This window comes from Sander vitreus, chromosome 11 (assembly GCF_031162955.1).
Source record: "Sander vitreus isolate 19-12246 chromosome 11, sanVit1, whole genome shotgun sequence".
Classification (NCBI taxonomy): domain Eukaryota; kingdom Metazoa; phylum Chordata; class Actinopteri; order Perciformes; family Percidae; genus Sander; species Sander vitreus.
The window spans coordinates 21,008,387-21,029,207 of NC_135865.1; the positions used below are offsets into that span (position 1 = coordinate 21,008,387).

The 20,821-nt window shown below is 41.2% G+C and overlaps 1 protein-coding gene across 12 annotated transcripts in view; it reads left to right on the forward strand.

The window, feature by feature from the left end:
• Positions 1-20,821, forward strand: part of mycbp2 (MYC binding protein 2) — a 64,009-nt gene that overhangs the window by 11,592 nt on the left and 31,596 nt on the right. For 6 of the 12 annotated variants that reach the window (XM_078262273.1, XM_078262277.1, XM_078262280.1 and 3 more), the window contains exons 7-38: positions 464-535; positions 1,408-1,504; positions 1,652-1,725; positions 3,916-4,054; positions 4,247-4,323; positions 5,868-6,072; positions 6,187-6,351; positions 6,551-6,709; positions 6,851-7,055; positions 7,178-7,323; positions 8,840-8,950; positions 9,311-9,415; positions 11,576-11,695; positions 11,828-11,909; positions 12,254-12,371; positions 12,552-12,910; positions 13,125-13,297; positions 13,659-13,784; positions 14,316-14,443; positions 14,808-14,899; positions 15,002-15,136; positions 15,294-15,377; positions 15,484-15,580; positions 15,704-15,896; positions 16,759-17,042; positions 17,579-17,800; positions 18,005-18,196; positions 19,529-19,735; positions 19,857-19,994; positions 20,158-20,336; positions 20,430-20,572; positions 20,695-20,795. In XM_078262273.1, coding sequence (XP_078118399.1) covers positions 464-535; positions 1,408-1,504; positions 1,652-1,725; positions 3,916-4,054; positions 4,247-4,323; positions 5,868-6,072; positions 6,187-6,351; positions 6,551-6,709; positions 6,851-7,055; positions 7,178-7,323; positions 8,840-8,950; positions 9,311-9,415; positions 11,576-11,695; positions 11,828-11,909; positions 12,254-12,371; positions 12,552-12,910; positions 13,125-13,297; positions 13,659-13,784; positions 14,316-14,443; positions 14,808-14,899; positions 15,002-15,136; positions 15,294-15,377; positions 15,484-15,580; positions 15,704-15,896; positions 16,759-17,042; positions 17,579-17,800; positions 18,005-18,196; positions 19,529-19,735; positions 19,857-19,994; positions 20,158-20,336; positions 20,430-20,572; positions 20,695-20,795 — 4,728 coding nt within the window. The remainder of the gene's footprint in view (positions 1-463; positions 536-1,407; positions 1,505-1,651; positions 1,726-3,915; positions 4,055-4,246; positions 4,324-5,867; positions 6,073-6,186; positions 6,352-6,550; positions 6,710-6,850; positions 7,056-7,177; positions 7,324-8,839; positions 8,951-9,310; positions 9,416-11,575; positions 11,696-11,827; positions 11,910-12,253; positions 12,372-12,551; positions 12,911-13,124; positions 13,298-13,658; positions 13,785-14,315; positions 14,444-14,807; positions 14,900-15,001; positions 15,137-15,293; positions 15,378-15,483; positions 15,581-15,703; positions 15,897-16,758; positions 17,043-17,578; positions 17,801-18,004; positions 18,197-19,528; positions 19,736-19,856; positions 19,995-20,157; positions 20,337-20,429; positions 20,573-20,694; positions 20,796-20,821) is intronic. The other 6 variants (XM_078262274.1, XM_078262285.1, XM_078262275.1 and 3 more) reach the window with 5 other exon arrangements.

Genomic DNA, 20,821 nt, shown 5'->3' on the forward strand with positions numbered 1-20,821 from the left:
AGTCCTGCAATAAATCCTTCCTTTCATGACGATTATAATGTGAGGTATTTGTTGAAATCAAAGTTTTAGAGATGTGTTGATTCAACTTCATGGACATTTTTTGAGGATGTAGTTTGTGGTGCTGTTCACTGTGTTTAAAGAGGTGTTTGTATTCTTTTCTCAACCCATTTATATCAATGAGGGTAGGCTAAATAACCTGAAATACCTCCAACAGCAGTAGTTTTGTGTTAGAGTAGAAAACAATGCTACTGGACAGCCATAATACTGCTTTAAAACAAAATGCTCTTGCTTTAAATAGGTTGATTACTTAGATAGTAGTTAAATAAAACCTTTTTTGTGTGTGTTTTTGCCCACATCAAATGCCAATGTTTGTAATTGTCTGCCGATGTTTCATTTGCCAAAATTACCTTAAGGGTTTTCAGTGTTTGTGGTTGTCTGCTCATGTGTTATCAATGCCACACAGGGCCACGTGTACAACTCCACGTCTCGTACCAGGAATCGAAAGGAGAAGAGATCGTGGCTGGGCTTTGCTCAGGTATGTAGTAGAGATGTAGTGGAGATGTTCCGATACCGATACTGGTATCGGTTCCGTTACGGCCTAAAACACTGGTATCGGTATCAGGGAAGTACTGGAGTTTATACACTGATCCGATACCACGTAATAAAGCCCAAAGAAAATCTACGTTAAAGTAGTTTATTTATGTTGTTTTTCCGTTATAACGGATTGTCAAACTGCAGAATAAAAGAAAGTCCTGGGGCGTTCATTGTTCATGTTTCAGAAAGAGTTTAACTTGAGCCAGACTGACAACAAAGATAGAAATCATATCACATCCATACAGGGATAGTAGTATACAGCTGTTAAAACATAATAAAATATATGACACACTGGTATCGGATTGGTACTCGGTATCGGCCGATACGCAAGTTCAGGTATCGGAATCGGTATCGGGAAGCAAAAAATGGTATTGGACCATCTCTAGTATGTAGTGGCGCTTTCATCAAGATGAATCTCACATACTGTACATTTGAGTGAAGTGGCTTTGAAAAGGCTTTGAGTTTGTAAATAATTCAGGCCCCTTTAAACTAAGAATTGACGGTGACTTCAGTTATGTTATTTATATTATAGTATTATTAATATTATATAATTATATAATTTTAGTCAGCGCTTACTTTGGTGTTGGACTCATGAATCTTAACAGCTGTACACTTTGTTTTTGAAACTGCTGATGTGTTCTTGATGACTGTGACAGGGAGTACATTTCAAAGTACTAATACGGTAACTTGTTTAAATACAGTATCATCTTTATCATTATCAACAATATGTCGAAGTAAGCTAAGCTAAGGCTTCAGTTAGGGATAGTCCTTACTGATGGTCGATCAGCAGCAGTGTTTGTTTTGTGTCTTCAGGGCTACTTGTTGTATCGGGACACAAGTAACCACACAATGTCGGCCATCAAGATCAACCCTGAGACTCTGGAGCATGAGGGGACTGTCCCCATGCCAGGTGCCAAGATAATACTCTTTTTTTTTTTATTCATTTTTTTACTCTCTTTGGCTTGTTGTAAAAAACATCTCCTTCGAGTTAAGTTATCACTTAGTTCTAACTAAGAAAGTATTGCGTATATTCACTGTCACTTTGCTTCTCTTGTAGGTCAAAATTCAGATGGACAAAACATAATTTTCACAGACGGAGAGTACATCAACCAGATCGCAGCCTGCAAAGATGTAAGTTTAATTTTCCTGCTAAAACTCCTCATCACCATGAATATAACATGCATTGTCTTTCGTAGGCTCTTCTTGATATAGGAAGAACATTTTTAAATGTAAAATCAGTATCAGTTGGGAAAATCCTCAGTGTTTTCAGAAGTTCTTAGAAACTTTAAAAGAACTTAGAAATGAAACTCCCCTGTACTGCCCATGTCTGCTGGTAGCACGGTGGAAGGAGATCAGTTTCTTATGCACTTCTGTGCATTTATCGTCTTATAAACTTCCTGCAGGCAGTCCAGCATGTCTGTCAGGTTTAAAATACTTGAATAGTCATTGATTTAGTCATCCTGAACCACACCAAGTCATGGGCTGATAGAGTTAATCTCAATGTCACAGAGAGGTGTTTGTCAGCTTTTGTAGTCCATGTTTGAGACAATGTTTGTACGTGGCTATTCGTTGTTAACACACACACTAGTGCATTTGAACCGTTTCCTGCTCATCATTTGTCATCTTCTTCATATTGTGCAACTGAGTAAGCTCTCTTGTGTTGTTTCCCTCATGAAAAACTAATATTTTGTCAGTACAAATAAAGGTAGTTGTTCCTCTTGCACTGCCCTGGGAAGCATCTGTCACTTCCCCTGCTGTAGAGGTCCCAGCCTCACTTTGGAGGACTCTCAGCTGATCACCAGCTGTGCCACAGAGGGGGATATAGCTGTGTCTGAGTGTGTGTGTATATATATATTGTGTGTGTGTGTGTATGTGTGTGTATATATATATATATATATATATATATATATATATATATATATATATATATATATAGAGGTGTTTAAATTAATCAAATAATCGATGCATTGAATCGTGGACATGGACGATGCGGCATCGATAATTGACGGGCCATAATCGATTATTTCTGTTTACAATTTAGTATGCCTAACAACCTTTCTGTTTACATATTCTGTTATGTTTTGCACATTCAGGAAGTGCTGTAGTTTTATGTATCCAATTTATTTAGTATTAGAGCACTGCAGAATGTTTTGTTTTTTGAAGCTTGAAAACCTATGAATTAAATATCCTATATGGCTTTAACAGAAAAATGTATTTGATGCATCGAGATATCGAATCGAATCGCTGACATGATAATCGTAATCGAATCGGGAGATCAGTGAAGATTCACACCTCTAAAATAAATATATATATGTATGTGTATGTGTGTGTTTTGTATATGTGGGTGTGGCAGTGAGGGCAGTGGCACCAGATGTGGGTATTCTCCAGAGAGCTTAGTCTCTTAAGCAGTTAACTGCATAAGCACTGTGTAATGCGAGTGGGGGGAGGGGAAGATCGGAAATCCATATATCTGCCGTTGCAGCAAGCCTGATAGCAGTTTCTAGGCTAATCAAGGTGGCAGGATACTGTATGGGGGGTGGATGGGGGAGTCCTTAGAAGCTGCATGCATTTTTAGTGAGAAGCCAGCAAATGCAACCACAGCGCAGACCACTTAACGGTTGAGGAAAACCATGGGAGACACACAATGAGGGGGTTTCAGATGAGGGAAGATGAGGCAGAGGATGATGTGGGTAAACTGTAGGATGTCAAGGGGATAGTCAGAATAAGAAGGTAACATGTAGGGAGGAAAAGTCAAGGGGTGGGGGTAGTACTGGCCACAGCATAGAGGTGCTTATTTCATGATTTGAGTGGCTCTGCTCTCCAGGAATCAAAGCACAATGGATGAGTGTGTCATCATTACCACACAGTGGAAACCAGACCATCCCCATGCTACCCTTCATCCTTTTTATATTCCTGTTGTCTCCCAATTATTTCCTTGTTGTGTGCCCCTGTATTGAGTAAAAGTGTGTGAGTTGTGGAAAGATGTCACACCCTTCATGGTGTATGTTCTATATGATAGAGGTATATGCTATTAACACTGACAGGGCTGAGGTTTAAAGTTGCCAGTAATATTAAAAATATGCATGCACAGATTTTGTTTGTGTATACACGCCAAGCCACACCCTCTGTAGATTGATAAATCTTATCTTGTCACTCTCTACAAGAAAACAAATCCGTATATTTGATTCTGATTGTCACGTTCAGTCAGGTGACGCAGGGATGTTTTTTTTTTATTGTTGGATGAACCCTAAGTGCCACTGTAGCAGTGTTAAGTTGTAAAACTAAACCTTGTTTCCTCCTGTTGGCCCCTGAATCCTGCAGGATGGTTTTGTGGTGCGGATCTATACTATGAGCTCAGACCCGGCCCTGCAGCAGGAACTGCAGCTGAAGCTGGCAAGGAAATGTCTGCACGCCTGCGGCATCTCTCTATTTGACCTCGAGAAGGATCTGCACATCATAAGTAAGTGACAAAAAATGTACTTGTATCTGTATGAGGCTGTGGGTAGTATGCATACATACACCTACGACAGGCATTCCATACTATGTGTGTGTCTACCAGGTTGTAAATGTGTCACAAATTATTAAAAACACAAAACACAAGGAACAACCTTGTATTGTGTATTTGGCTCTAAATAGTATGTTGTTCTCTTAGGCACAGGCTTTGATGAAGAGGCAGCATTGCTTGGAGCAGGCAGGGAGTTTGCTTTGATGAAAACTGCTTCAGGAAAGGTGAGAGTGAAAAATCTTCTCTGGTGTTGTGCCTAAAATGTTTAACAAAAATTAAAGTTGGAACAGATCCAACCGCTGAGCTTTAACAGATTTTGTCTTGCTAATGACAGCCCAGGTGATGCCTTTTCTTCCTTCTTTGTCACACTGGCCACATGAAGCCCATTGTACAAAATTAACATTCCCTTTGTTCCTAACATCTGTATGTAGTTAGCTATAGTCAGATTTTCCTAGGATCAGGCTGTACTAAAGCTTACCAATAAGACATGTATTTTAGTTTGGGATATATTTGGTGGCCCTCTAGGCTAAATTGCCTTTAAATAAAAGAGCTGTGTTTGGATGGTGTTTTTGGATGTCTCATGGTCTTCGCACTGTTTATTGTGCTCTGAACCCAACTCTTGTTAGTGGTTTTACGCACGCTGAACTGATACAGTGATATCTCTGCTTAAATAACTGGAAAAGTATATTTCACTCAGCGAAGCAGTAGGTCTGACCTAAAGTATAATGTCCACTTTCACCAGGACCCACTGCAAGTCAAGCTTACTGTGTTTGTGAACTTGTATAATACTAGAGACACAAACATAAAATAACAAGTATGAACACATTTTAATGTAGGTAGAGTAAACGGCATAGATATTTTGTTTGTGTCTGTGTACAGACGGATCAACTCGGAATACTACTTGACTCAGTGTTCAATTGCAGGGTCTGTAATCGAGCAAAGTAGGTCCAAGCAGTGTAGGGAAGCAGTGCCTTACTAAAGAAGATATGACACATGTTTAAGCAGACTGTCTTTGTAAAATGAAAATGCTAACTATGTCGTTTGTGGGTGTGTGTGTCTGTACTGTAGGTGTGGTGCAGCGTGCCTCTTTTGTAGATAGCAGCACAGGGCAGTTGCCTGTGGCACATTTTTGTGCCTGTGTAGAGGCCTAATCTCACAGCACACTATCTGCAGATTACCCTAACCCAGACTGGCTGGATGGGTAAAAATAGGGGAGCTGACCTGTATCTTGGCTCAAAGTTCACTCATCACTTTGGCTGGACAATATGCTAGACATGTGCTGTAGAGAAAAGAGTCAAAGGTCCAGTGTTTATAGTCAATAAGTTACTGTTTGTTCTGTATGCAATGCTGTTGTGATTATGTAATTTAAGTAAGTGAATGTCAGATGATTTGAGTTATAAACAGCAGCCTTGTACATGTATTATCACAATTTACCCATGCTGTTTGAATTGTTAAAATACTATAGACATGGACTAAGGCCTGAAAATAACTGCTTAATAAAAAACCATCCTCTCATCCTCATCCATTTCACCAAGAACACTGTGATGGTGCAGCAGAGATGTTGGCTGTCACAGTGGGCTTCAGCAAAAGATTTTGGGCTGTCTGCCGAAAAAAGTAACCCTAAACTTTTGACACAGCGTAGTCCAACAAAATGGATATACTGTAGATCCTCAACTCCTCATAAATGACTACTAAGAAAACAGTTTCTTATTCCTGATCCTATTTCAAATTTTGTGTTTGATCTTCTTTTCTCATCTTCCCCTCACAGATTTACTACACAGGAAAGTACCAGAGCCTGGGAATAAAGCAGGGTGGCCCATCTGCAGGGAAATGGGTGGAATTACCCGTTACAAAGTCTCCCAAGATTGTTCAGTTCTCAGTCGGCCACGATGGCTCTCATGCACTGCTAGTGGCCGAAGATGGAAGTGTGTTCTTTACAGGCTCTGCCAGCAAGGGAGAGGATGGCGAGTCCAGTAAGACAATCTCAAACTATCGGCAAACATTCAACAATTTAATCTATTGAACTTTTTAATCAAAGCCATCTCAGTTGAAGTCCTAATGGTGATGTTTGTTGTTTCTCTTTGCAGCTAAAAGTCGCAGACAGCCCAAGCCATACAAGCCCAAGAAGATGATCAAATTAGAGACCAAGACAGCAGTGTATACAGCGTGTAACAATGGCAGCAGCAGCATTGTCACCAAGGATGGAGAGCTCTACATGTTTGGCAAAGATGCTATTTACAGCGACAGCACTTGTGAGTTGAAAGGGACAAGGCTATTTCAAATTCTCAACTTGAGGGAATTTCTATGACATATATCAGTCTTTGGTCTTGTTATTGTCTACATTGCTTTGATAAAGACAGATTAAAGACTAGCTATATACATCTATAAATATTTCTCTGTTGGAAACCATGTTATTCACGCTCTTTATTATCGTTACTTTTTTGTCCTCAGGCCAGGTGACAGACCTCAAAGGTCAGTCTGTAACTCAGGTTGCCATGGGTAAGGCCCATACATGTGTTTTGACCAAGAGCGGGGAAGTGTGGACATTTGGGGTGAATAACAAGGGCCAGTGTGGCAGAGACACTGGATCCATGAGCCAGGCAGGGAAAGGTGAGCAGATGGACAAACTAATACACATGACAACACACTGTATATTGTGTCTTACATTGCCTTTGTATTACACTCAAACTAATGGCTTTCTTTTCTCTCTCTCTCTCTCTCTGTGTGTGTGTGTGTGTGTGTGTGTGGTAGCGTTTGGTGTAGAGAGCATGGCCACAGCCATGGATGAAGACCTGGAGGATGAGCTAGAAGAGAAAGAAGAGAAGAGCATGATGTGCCAGCCAGGCATGCACAAGTGGAAGTTGGACCAGTGCATGGTCTGCACGGTGTGTGGAGACTGCACTGGCTACGGCGCCAGCTGTGTCAGCAGTGGACGGCCAGATAGAGTACCGGGAGGGTAAGAAGGCACAATAACTGGAAGGGGGAAGGTGGTCATTACAGTATCTGTACAGCACTTGTGTTTATCAATGAGTAAGTACTGTTGAAGTTACTGTTGTTCTTTCTGTGTCTGTCAACCAGTATTTGTGGCTGTGGGTCTGGAGAGTCTGGCTGCTCAGCGTGTGGCTGTTGCAAAGCCTGTGCCAGGGAGCTAGATGGTCAAGAGGCCAGGCAGAGAGGCATCTTTGACGCTGTGAAGGAGATGATTCCACTGGACCTGCTGCTAGGTATGCCAACTGATATCATGACTTCATGTCCCCCCTGTTTTGCTCATTAATACAATAATTACATCTCACCTGTATCACCCTTCACATTGTTTACATTTTGCTTAAAACTACAGATGGTAAATTTTATAAAAATAAGTTTTCTCATATTTGTTGAAACTGTCACTATATCCTGACCGTAGTACATGAGACAGATAATCTGTGTCCTTCTGTGTACCTGAGTCAAACCTTTGTTTAAAAGCATAATTAGGACTGAAACGCCACTTTTAAGATTCACCGTATTCTCGTTTTTGGTCGAATGGCCTTTTGAATGGGAGAGCTAGGGGCACTACTATGATAGCATCAAAATCACTATTTTTAAAACCCTAAGAAGGCTCAACACAACATGAAACTTTGCTTGAAGTATCACCAGGGGCTCTACACATGAACCTGAGCATTGAGACATTGTTTGTGTACAGAGTTTACTAAAAAAGGTTTTAATAACTCACTTTATCAGTTGGTTTTTCCGGTCACCGTCCATCTCGCCAGTTAAAAAGAGTCGATCTCCGAATTGCAACGTAACAGGAGGAGAGTAAAGCTGGAAAGCTCCTAAAGCTTAGTTCCATATGAATGCGCGGATAATTTGTTGTTTTGTCGTTAGTGAAAAACAATATTGACCTTGTAGTTGAAAAAGGAGCCTGATATAAGAATGACCTTTCCTCCTATGGAGTCCATTCATTCGCATTCAGAGATCAACACTTTTTGACTGGCAAGATGGCAGATAGCGTAAACAACAGCTGCTAAAGTGAGTCGTTCAAAACCTTTCTTTTTAGTAAACTCTGTGTACACAAACAATGTTCTCAATGCTCGAGTTCATGTGTAGAGCCCCTGGTGATACTTCGAGCAAAGTTTCATGTTGTTGAGCCTTCTTAGTGTTTTAAAAATAGTGATTTTGATGCTATCATAGTAGTGCCCCTAGCTCTCCCATTCAAAAGGCCATTTGACCGAAAATACGGTCAATCTTAAAAGTCGCGTTTCAGTCCTAATTATGCTTTTAAACGAAAGTTTGACTTGGGTACAAAAAGACCCTAGTTTGCATTGTGGCGAGAGTTATGCTTTAAAGGCACACAGTCTGATAAATCATATGCATGTAGAAGTGTCATGCACATACAGATGTGACATTCCAATTTTCAGTGGTTTACGGTATGTTAATTGATCAGAATAAATGACTGTCTTGAGCGGGGTTGTGTGCAGGCTATATATCCTTCTGAGCTATGCCAGCTTAGCCAGCGTGCTGCTAATGCCATGTACATCGCACACTGTCTGTTGCATTTGCTTGAATGCAGTATTTTGCACACTTGTCGTCGCTCATTCTTTGTTTTATTCTTGTGTTGTGCAGAGTCATTGCTTCTCCATTACGTCTTTCCATCATTCATTGATGTGTGTCTCGTTTTGTTCTGCTCTGCTCCGTCTTCCCTCCTCCTCCTTCTCCTGCATCCTTTCTGGGCTGTCTATACCTGGGGCCTTTTTTTGTTTTCAGCTGTGCCTGTCCCTCCCCCTCCAGGAGTGAACATCGAGGAGCACATCCAGATCCGTCAGGAGGAGAAACGGCAGAGGATCAATCGCCGGCACAGGCTGGAGGAGGGCAGAGGTATGAATCGGGGCTAAACAGAACAGGACTATGTTTAGGGAAGGGTTGTGTGGTTGTTTTTTTTTTGCTTTATGATATGCTTTCTATGATAGGCAATTAATCATAGGCACAGGGAGAGTTAGAAGGTGGAAGCGGAGGTTACCAAATAGGGTGAAGCTACAAACATTACATCCATCCCTTTTAAGTTTTGAATAACTTCCAGGTGCTGTGTGAGCTTGGGTCTTGTGCTTGGTGACTTTCCCCTGGCTTGTGTCTTTATAATTTTTTTGTGTGTCTTTATTGTTGTGGTAAAGTATTATCATGTGTTCTTTCCCGTTTGTGAGCATTATGCATGCATGTGAAAGTTTCTTTCTCCCCCAGGCCCCCTTGTTTTTCCTGGTCCCATTTTTATGAACCAGCGTGAGCAGGCCCTAGCCAGAATAAGACCCCTTCAGGCACTAAGGCATAAACGGGACAAGCACAAAGGTACTACGGTCTTCACTAACTCAAGGGGTGCAGAGACACCCTTTTGACTCCTCTCCCAATCTGGCTGTCCCGCCCACCTCCTCTCTCTCACTCTCTGAGGGCAGAGACTTTTATGTCTCCACCAGGCCTCATGGTAACAAACAATTGGTCAAAAAGACTGTGAAGCCTTAAGACCCATATCAGCAGGCTGGTCCATTTTGGAATTTGAATAGTTTTATCTAACCCTAACATTAGAAAAGGGCTCAAAGTACAAAATGGTCTGTTATGTTAATTCATTTTCTGTTTTAACAGTTCTAACTCACAGAGTAGGATGCGTGCTCTGCCCACTGCTGCTGTTTGACCTAAATAGAAATCAATGTCCTTGCCTAACTGGATTTGCCATCGCTCTCAGAGCAGCTGATTTGTCACTTTGTGGGTACAACTGCAGCATTACAAGCAGATGAAACAGCGAGCACTGGGGAGAGCAATTTTAATAAATGACCAGCTGTAAATATGACACAGAGGAAGGAAGCAAGGTTGTTTTTAAAAAAACAACAACATGTTTTTAGATTTGAAGCATTTCAGGGAAATGGCTTGGAAATCACTCACAAACATCTAAAAATCTATGAACATGGCAAAAGCTTTTCAGGCACTTGACCATCAGACAAGTGAGTGTACGTGTTCATTGTCTGGACAAACCAACCAACAACTTTATATGGAAATTATTTCAGTAAGACCCACATTTATATACCTATGTCTGTAGTAGCTTGTGTTTTGTGGGTTTTGTCCTCTGAATCTCAGACTCCTAGGGATTTTTCTTTGGAAAAACAAACCATCTTACTTTCCTTTCTATAGTAACCACAAGGAGGACAGAGGACACACAATGACACTTAAACGCTCTCTGTACTTTTATAGTATTCAGGTCAAAATATACTTTTGTTAACAAAAACTTAAAATATCAAACTATCACTCATTTCCTGCCCAAATATAAAACAACAGCTTATATATCGGTCTGTAGATTGGGCATGTCGGTAGGTCTACATCTGCCTCTCCAAGCAGCTGCTGCTGCTGCTGCTGTTGCTTTCCTTGCCAATAGGTGGTGCAGGTTGGAGTGGAACTGATGGTTGATGATATTGGCTAGGCTTGATTTTGGGTGCAGAGCATTGTGCCCTTGTTGATGTAAAGCATTCATTTACCATGTACAATTTGAAGGCCTTCACAATAGAAACTCATTGTTTTATTGTCCCACTGTTATATGTGGAAACAATAATGCCACAGTGTATTCTATTTCAGTGCAGTAGTGGTTTCCTTCTTAATGTCAGTAAAGAAATTGAGGCTGTTCTACTCTGCTGAATCACTTTCCTTTTGCAGAACCATTCATTGTGGTTGATAAACAGTTGACAGTTGTAAGGTTAGGTTACTTGGGGTACCTCCCCTGAGCATCCTTCTTCATGGTTTTACACTCATGAAGAGGAATGTGTGTTCCAAATTCCCCCCCCCCCCCATGGACAATACTGGTGTTTCAGATTGTGACTTCGCAATAAGCTCTAGTTGTGCTTCAGATGTAATTAAGAACACATCTGTTTTTTTTTGTTTTTTTTAACTTACATTGACAGTTGTCACTATAAGTTAAATTGTCAACCCTACCTTTTAAATGTTTGGGGCATTGAGCCAGTCAATAAGTATTTCACATTTATTGTGAAGTAGTAACCTAAAGCCGTTATCTCATGTGGCTGGCCTCAGATACAGGAGAAACCACAATGAGCTGGCATTGACTGTCATTGTATTTACTGTAATGCACAGGTCTCTATCTAACGTTTTCCCCCCTCACACACAACAACTGTGACCTCTACGCAGGGCTCAGGGTTAACCAGATTCCCTCTCATTGAACACAGACAGACGTTAAGAAAATCAAATTATTTGCTAAACAAACAATCTGTCCATCTGTAATGGGACTGGTTGCCAAAAGCCTTTCTGCTATAGAGGTGTTGTTACCTCCTTTCTATTTTGGCATGCTTCTCCCTTTTCTCGCTGTTTTCTTTTGAAACCTTTTTTTCCCTCTAGCTCAGTTTTCCAGGACTATGCAGAGACATCCACCTCTGTGGTCTGAAGTTGCTGCTGAACCTCACTCTCTCCCCGTTCTCTACTCAAATATGCTGACTTGGAGTGTTTGCCTTATAGATGGCAGCAGTGAGCGTGGAGAAAAGGATGCCAGCAAAATCACCACCTACCCCCCAGGGGCAGTGAGATTTGACTGTGAGCTGCGAGCTGTGCAGGTCAGCTGCGGTTTTCACCACTCAGGTAGGTTAATTTCCCTCATGGCTTCTTCTGGTCAGGCACCAGGGTAGAAAACATTATTTTAAGACAATCATTTTTAAAACTTCAACTAGAATTAAAGAAAGTGGGTATATGACAGTCATGGTTGTTTTGCAGTTGTGCTGATGGAGAATGGAGATGTCTACACGTTTGGTTATGGCCAACATGGGCAGCTTGGACATGGAGATGTAAACTCCAGGTATTGGTTCTGTTGCTTTACATGTTTTGAATTTAATGTGATACATGTTGAAGTAAAGAGAAATTATTTGTAACATAAAAAAAAATAGTTAATGGGATAATAAAATACAGTATTTTATTGTCATTTACACATTAAGTAATGGTAATGGTAGACTACATTAAATACTACATTGCCCATATTTCTACTGACCAGGAAGTTCAGGAAATTCTGTAATTGTTCTAGTAAAGATTGAAGATATAGGTCCACAGTCTCGCCTTGTCATTTTGAATTGCATTACAAATATAAATAGACAAACTGCACGCATGTGGACACACAACCTAAAACTAGATGTTTCTACCTGCCAGGGGTTCTCCAACCCTGGTGCAGGCCCTTCCAGGTCCCAGTGTACAGGTGACAGCAGGCAGTAACCACACAGCTGTTCTCCTCATGGATGGGCAGGTCTTTACATTTGGCAGCTTCTCGGTGAGAAAAACATCATCCCTGATACAATGTGTAATCAACTGCTTTTTTTAGAGGGTGCAAAATGTTTTTACCCATACAGTAATGATGGCAGTATTTTAAATGTTCTTTGCTTTACACCTGTTTTGATATAATTGACCATAAACTGCTCTAGAGAGTAAATATATATGCATTGTTTTTCAGAAAGGACAGCTGGGCCGGCCCATCTTGGACATGCCCTACTGGAATGCCAAGCCATCTCCCATGCCCAACATTGGTGCCAAGTATGGACGAAAGGCTACCTGGATTGGTGCCAGCGGAGACCAGACATTCCTTCGGATCGATGAGGCTCTTATCAACTCTCATGTTTTAGCTACTTCAGAGATATTTGCCAGCAAACACATTATTGGCCTTGTGCCCTCCTCTGCGTCTGAGCCGCCTCCATTTAAATGCTTGCTAATCAACAAAATGGATGGAAGCTGCAGGACCTTCAATGACTCTGAGCAGGAGGACCTGCAGGGATTTGGCCTGTGTCTAGACCCTGTGTATGATGTCATATGGAGGTCAGTCCAAGGACTATACAGAGCAATAAAATGAAAACATTTCGGTTCAAGTTATTTTGGTTAACCTGTATGTACCATATTGTGTTATTTCCAATTGTTCACTTTTTATCCCAAGTTTTAAGATTCAGTTGAGACACCCTACAGATAAGATTAATGTCCTTTTTTTCAATGTGTTCTGTGTGATCCCTCTTTGTTGCCCTCTGTGGGCTTTTAGGTTCCTGCCAGCCGCAAAAGAGATGTTGTGCTACAATGCAGTAATAGCTGATGCCAGGATGCCCTCTGCTACAGATCTACAGGCTCGTTGTAGCATCCTTAGTCCAGAGCTTGCGTTGCCCTCAGGATCACATGCTACCACTACTCGCTCTCACGGAGCCCTACACATTCTTGGTAATCCTCTGAACTAGCCATTCAGCAAAGTGTCTTTGGTCATATGAATCTTTTATGAATGTCTTGGTGTCCTATGAATATGTATATGAATGCTGCAAAAATCCTAATCCTTTTGATCAGGCTGTGTAGTCAGTGTAGTTCCTTTTTATTTTTTAATGTAATGGACCTTTCATTGAATGACTGATGCTTTCTGTTCTCCCATCAGTTCTCTTTCAATTCTTGGGAACATTGATTTAAGAGACAGATTTATTTCTAGATTGTAGCCAAACATATGAGTGTTTGCAGGAATGCTTAGGTTTTGCTTATGTTTATTATCATCATCATCAATGCTAAGAGGAGGTATACTGGGTTGTCCACTTAGGTTGCCTGGATACACTGGCAGCCATGCAAGAGCTGAAGATGGGTGTAGCCAGCGCAGAGGAAGAAACCCAGGCAGTGATGAAGGTCTACTCCAAGGAGGACTACAGTGTGGTGAACCGCTTTGAGAGTAAGTGGGCTCATTATATAGGATTCATGGTAAATGATGTAGGATAAAACATACTGGGGGATGCATTTGGCTTGTATATGTTTTGGTATGATGTTGTGACTATATCAAGCTTGACTAACCTTTTAACCTTTTAAGTCAAAGCTGCTGAATTTGTAAAACATAAATATTTAGTTCAGATCAGTTTGTCATTCAAGATTCAAGAATCCTTTATTTGTCATTTTTATGCAGCACATAAAAACGAAATTGTGTTTCCACATCCACTTGTCAATAAATAATTCAGTGCAAGACAAATGACTTTATAAATTCTAGGCTCATAAATAAAAACACTTAATAAATTAACCAAGATTATGCTAAAAAAAAGCATCAATTAAATAAACTAAGATTATGATAAAATAGGATAACATTAGTAGTCTAAAATGTTGCAGTTCACCTTTCCATCATCCACCTTAGTAAAGAACCAAAGTGGTTAAAAGTGGATAAACAACGCGTGTACCTTGCATAGCCTTATTGATTCCATGTGTGATGTTGTAGGTCACGGTGGTGGCTGGGGCTACTCAGCCCACTCTGTGGAGGCCATCCGCTTCTGTGCTGATGCAGACATCCTGCTTGGTGGGCTGGGCCTTTTCGGGGGACGAGGGGAGTACACTGCCAAGATCAAGGTGAGCCGTTGTGTGACACTTTTCTTTAAATACATTTTACATTAAATTTTTTTGCCCTTTATTCAATGTTCATTTCAGGCATTTTTTTATCATGGCTATAATTGGACAATTCACTTGCTTTACGCCGGGACTGATATTTTATCCATAGTGTGTGCTGCTGCAAATTGTCTATACAGGTAGCTCAAATGTACCAAATTAAAGTTACACTGTTAGTAAGTTTTCTGCTGTAAATCTTACAAAATATTTCAAACAATGAATTACAGAGCTGGTACCACTGGAGGAATAAACTCAATGGATTATGTAGAATCCTGGCCTTAAATGAAAGGCGTTTACATTATATTAAACCAGTCCTGTTGTTGTGCAGCTTTTTGAGCTGGGACCTGACGGGGGTGACCATGAGACAGACGGTGATCTGCTGGCTGAGACTGACGTGCTGGCCTATGACTGTGCTGCCAGGTAAAGTTAATGGATTCCTTACGTTTCCCTTCGGTTCTCACAACAATTTCTTGTAAAGAAAAAAGTTATGGAATTAATGTCGGTCTCTTATTTTATCTTTAGGGAGAAATACGCCATGATGTTTGATGAGCCGGTGCTGCTGCAGCTGGGCTGGTGGTATGTGGCGTGGGCCCGAGTGTCTGGACCCAGCAGTGACTGTGGATCCCATGGACAGGCCACCATTACTACTGATGATGGGTAAAAGTGATTTCACAATATAAATAATGCTTCTGTAATTATCATAAAGTAATATGTCTTACACATTTTCCATATGTATCATTTGGTTATATAATGTTTGAATGTGAATATTGGTCACAGCCCTTTTTAATTCGTCATTTTTTGTTTTTCTCTGAAGTGTGGTCTTTCAGTTCAAAAGCTCTAAGAAGTCAAACAACGGTACAGATGTTAATGCGGGTCAAATACCTCAGCTGCTTTACAGGCAAGTAAAATTCCTTTCATTGTGTTAACAGTGGTTCAAGCTTATTTTATCTCTAGGTTTAAGTAAAGTAAATGGTTTTAATTGCTTCTTTATATTTCAACATCAGGCTTCCTTCAAATGATGGCAATGCTTCTAAAGGGAAGCAGCAGACCAGTGAACCAGTTCATATCCTTAAACGCTCATTTGCTCGTACCGTCTCAGTGGTGAGTACTGTCCCTATGTTTTGAATAGTGTTTTGGCTCCTCTATATTTCTAACTGCTTAAATGTCTTGACAGGTAATTTGTTACAGCACCGTGTGGGACTGTCTAACTCTTTCTTTGTGTAGGAGTGTTTTGAGTCTCTGCTGAGTGTGCTTCACTGGAGCTGGACCACCTTGGTTTTGGGTGTGGAGGAGCTGCGAGGGCTGAAGGGCTTCCAGTACACTGCCACCCTGCTGGACCTCGAGAGACTGCGCTTTGTTGGCACGTGCTGCCTCCGCTTGCTCAGGGTCTACATCTGTGAGATCTTCCCCATTGCTGGTAGGAGCACAGATAACCTAACAGCACTTTACCTCAGCAATATAATGTCTCACTCTTTGCAAACAAGAAAACCACAGTGCCGCTGCTTTTAAGCTATTAGTCACATTGCTTTTTCCTATTCAATTATGAATACCTTTCTGAATGAAAAGCAATTGACAATATTCATCCTTATTAATTTTAGAATAAAATACTCAGTTTGCCAATACTTCTATGTCTGTGGCCTATAATACATTCAGATATTTACAGACTAGACAAAAGGGAAGAAAATACACTTACTCAGGAAACTAAACTCCTTTTCTGTCAGGCCAGTCATTTTATTCGAAAGCCTTATGACTTTTTCTTTTATCTGCTGGTTTCACAGACTCACAGTGAAATACAGAAACAGCCTGAACAATATAGTCAAAACCTGCTCTAAAATTATTGATGTGAAACAAAGAGATTTAAATTATCTTTGTAATCAACAAAGCATTTTGTCTTCTTCAGATCATGTTCTTCAGAGTGAATTTTCGCTGTTGCCATCGAGACGTCGTTATATTTTACCTGCTTTTAAAACTAATTGCCACTCTAATTCTTTGATCCCTTCTGCAATTCGACTTTTAAATGCAAAAAAAAATCTATTTTTTGATTATTATTTATCTACTCTAGGGTGTAGGCCCATATGTAGGCTTGTGTGCTGTTATGTATGTGTGTGTTGTCTGTAGCTGCTCTTAAGTAATTGCCCTTTGTGGGATTAATAAGGTTGTTGAATTGAATTGAGATTGTGTTTATATTTCAAAAAGTACATTTCAAATGAACTCTATTTAGAGTGTAGCTTCTGATCTCTCACAATGTTTCCTTTTTCTGTCTGATGTTTGATTTCTAGCCAGCACCAAAGCTGTGGTGGAGGAGTCGAGCAAGTTGGCAGAGTGCGTGGGAAAGACGCGCAGCCTGCTGAAGAAGATCCTATCAGAAGGCATGGACAACTGCCTGACCAAGCTGGACAACGACCCCCAGGGCTACTTGTCTCAACCTTTGACCCTGCTGGAAGCTGTGCTGCAGGAGTGCCACAACACCTTCACTGCCTGCTTCCACTCTTTCTACCCAACCCCAGCTCTGCAGTGGGCCTGCCTATGTGACCTGCTCAACTGCCTAGACCAGGTCAATAATGTAAATGGGACTGAAATCAGTTACAGTATTATTCTTATTAGCAATTAATCTATTGAATTTTTTCCCTGATTTATAAGTAGTGTATTTTAGTGCATAAAATGTCAACGCCCCAAGTTCCCAAAGTCTATGGTGATGTCTTCAAATTGCTTGTTTTGTCCAACCAACAGTCCTAAACCCAAAGATATTCAATTTCAATAACAGAAAACAAAGAAAAGCTGCAAATTTGAGAACCTGAAACCACTATGTGTTTGGCATTTTTTCCTGATGATTGACTTGAACAATGATTTCCAAAATAGTTATCGCCCAATTATTTAAGCTATACAGATGGTCAAGAGTTTTTTTTTTTTTAATTCAGCAGGTGTACTTTTACATCTTTAGATATTGAGGTGATACTCTTATGAAGACAACTCATCACGGTATCAAAACCATAACTCCCTTAGGAGTCTTAGGTTGTTAAATGGATATTGTAGAAACATTTAAAAAAGATGATAAAATCAGAGATTCATTCTTGTGCTCCCTGTTTGTTTGTTTTTTAGGACATTGCTGAGGCCAACTTTCGCACATCCAGCAGCCGTCTGCTGGCGGCCGTAATGTCAGCTCTGTGCAACACCTCAGTCAAGTTGACATCCATCCTCCCCATTGCTTATGATGGGGAAGTGCTGTTGCGTTCACTGGTCAAACAAGTCAGCACCGAGAATGACTCTGCCCTTGCTCACCGCTTCCCCCTTCTGGTGGCCCACATGGAGAAACTAAGCCATGTAAGTTTTTGCACGTCATATATACGGTATATCAGGTATTCTCACATCAAAAAAGTGGACATGGCTGCTTATGGGTGTGGTCGGTGACCCAGAAAATGTTTGGTAGATGGAGAACACAGTGGCATTTGATCATTACTGCATCCTATTCTCATCGAAATACTTCACTCTTTATCAAAACAGTAATATCATATTTTTCCCCATTAGACTGAGGAGAACCTGATGGGCATGACCAGTTTCCGGGAGGTACTAGAGAAGATGCTGGTGATTGTGGTGCTGCCGGTCAGAAAGAGTTTGAGGAAGGAGGTGGAGCTGTTCTCTCCACACCTGGTCTCCAACACCTGTGGTCTGCTGGCCTCCATCGTCTCTGAGCTTACCGCCTCTGCCCTTGGCTCCGAGGTGACTTAACTCACACCAATGCTCACATGCACCCTCACAAATGCACACAATAAGCATTTATGTAGGGCCACAGGCTTGGCAAACATGTACCCAAGTCTAGTTTCTTAAAAGATACTTAATCCTGATTTGCTCTCTGCGTGCTCTTGTGGAGCTTTTTTGTTCACATTGTAATCATTGACCTCTCTCACATTTGTTTTTGTTTTTTTTAAACAGCTGGGGTCACCCTCTGCTCCTAATTCTGTTTAACTCAAAATTGTCACAGTCCAGCTTTATAAGTTATATATAAGATCTGTCATCATCTGTATTTCCTCATTCTTTTTCTTTCCTCCTTCCTCGTGCCATATCCTTGTACTTAAAGCTCTATTGTAATTGAACTAACTTTTTATAGTGACAGCTTTTTGTTGGAACAAGGTGATGTTTTTACTGTTGCCAAGAAACAGTAATTGTTTTTACAGTATGATAAGTCATTAAGTGGCTGGGACAGATGTCTACCGCCCTCCCTCTCTCACACTCGTCATTCAATTATCATCACCCACATACCCTTGTACCGCATTCAGGAATTTTTGCGCTCTCGTTGCCATAGTAACCACCACTCGACGGCAGCCGCCGATACCACTGTTCTCCCCCCCCGTCTGTTGTCAGGGAAACAACTTTTCCTCCCATGAGCACCTAGAAACACACTGAGCACCTAGGTGGGTGGTGATGGCGCAGTGGATATGACACATGCCTTTGGTGTGGGAGACCCGGGTTTGAATCCCACTGCGATACATCAGTGTGTCCCTGAGCAAGACACTTAACCCCTAATTGCTCCAGAGGCGTGCAACCTCTGATACATATATAGCAATTGTAAGTCGCTTTGGATAAAAGCGTCAGCTAAATGACATGTAATGTAATGTAGATCGGGTACCTCTGCAGTTATGTCTGGCTCTCTGTTGTCAGCAGGCTTTTGTACTAGATTACTTAACACGCGTGCCAAACATGAGATGTTTATATTTCAGACATTTCTTTATTTATTTCAGACAATGTATCTTTTAGAAACCATCCATTTTCTCTCTCACTGTTTTTGTTTTTAAATAAAATACATTGCTGACCTTACATTTAGATGGCATCCATTACTTGTACAGCAATATTTGTGATGTTTTATATATATATACACAATACCTGGTGGTATGCTTAGAGGACATAGAACATGCTTTTTATTCAGGATTTCATTGTTTGCCCATGTTTGCAGTAAACCTTAGGTTAATGTCAAATGTGTTAATCAGCCCTGTGTGGTGAGGTAATTGGTTTCATATGTTTGGCTACATCTCAAATTGTGTCCTTGCTTATTAGGTTGATGGGCTGAACTCGCTCCACTCCGTGAAAGCATCCCCTAACCGTTTCACCAAAACGAGCCAGGGCCGGAGTTGGAACACGGGCAATGGCTCGCCAGATGCGATCTGTATGACAGTGGACAAGCCAGGCGTTGTGCTGGTGGGTGTCTGCGTCTACGGAGGAGGGGGCATCCATGAGTATGAACTAGAGGTGCTGGCTGATGATGTAAGTGATTATAAATCATTTTCCACTTTATATTTTACTATATTTTATGCATTTTCTGGTGTTGCTTGACTAGTTTTCAACCTTAGCGTCTTTTTACAACTTTTGTTTCCTTACCTTTTAGGCGCAGACGGAGCACCCAGGGGACTCAGCACATTCTCACAGGTGGACGTCCCTGGAGCTGGTAAAGGGCACCTACAGCACTGATGATTCTCCCAGTGATATTGCAGAGATTCGCTTGGACAAGGCTGTGCCACTCAAGGTACATTGTTCTCGAGAAAATTATTCATGCATGCATATGATTTGCTGTTGAGATTCCAATGTTAAGATGTGACATGCTGTAACTCTTTTCTAACTTTATACAATGGTGTGCTGGTTTTGGTTAAAATGCATTTAGTCTCACTTATGAATTTTGTCTGTTGCAGGAGGGGGTGAAGTATGCTGTCCGATTGCGGAACTACGGCAGCCGGACAGCTAATGGGGATGGAGGTATGACCACAGTGCAGTGCTCCGATGGTATGTCCTTCACCTTCAGCACCTGCAGCTTGAGTAGCAATGGGACCAACCAGACAAGAGGACAGATCCCACAGATTCTCTATTACAGGTAAACGCAAAGCCAGGATTTTGTAATATCTCATCTCTGAAGTATTTGTTGATAATTTTGGTTCTGACTTGATTTTTTTTCTCGTGGCCAAAGGAGTGAGTACGATGGGGATCTCCAGTCTCAGCTGCTGAGCAAAGCCAATGAGGAGGACAAGAACTGTAGCAGAGCTCTATCTGTGGTCAGTGCTGTGGTCAGAGCTGCAAAGGACCTGCTTCACAGAGCTTTTGCGGTCGATGGTAAGCACAACAAACGTGCACCTGTATAACCGAAGCATTGCTATAGAGCCACTTGTATTGAATTTGGGATCATATCGGTTCAGCCTCTCTTCAGTTTAATCTCTGTCATTTATTATCTCCAGTGGATGATATTCCTGAGCTACTAAGTTCCTCCAGCCTGTTCTCCATGCTCCTGCCCCTTATCCTGGCCTACATTGGCCCTGTGGCTGCGTCTGTACCTAAGGTAAGACGTCAAACCAGGATGGCAAA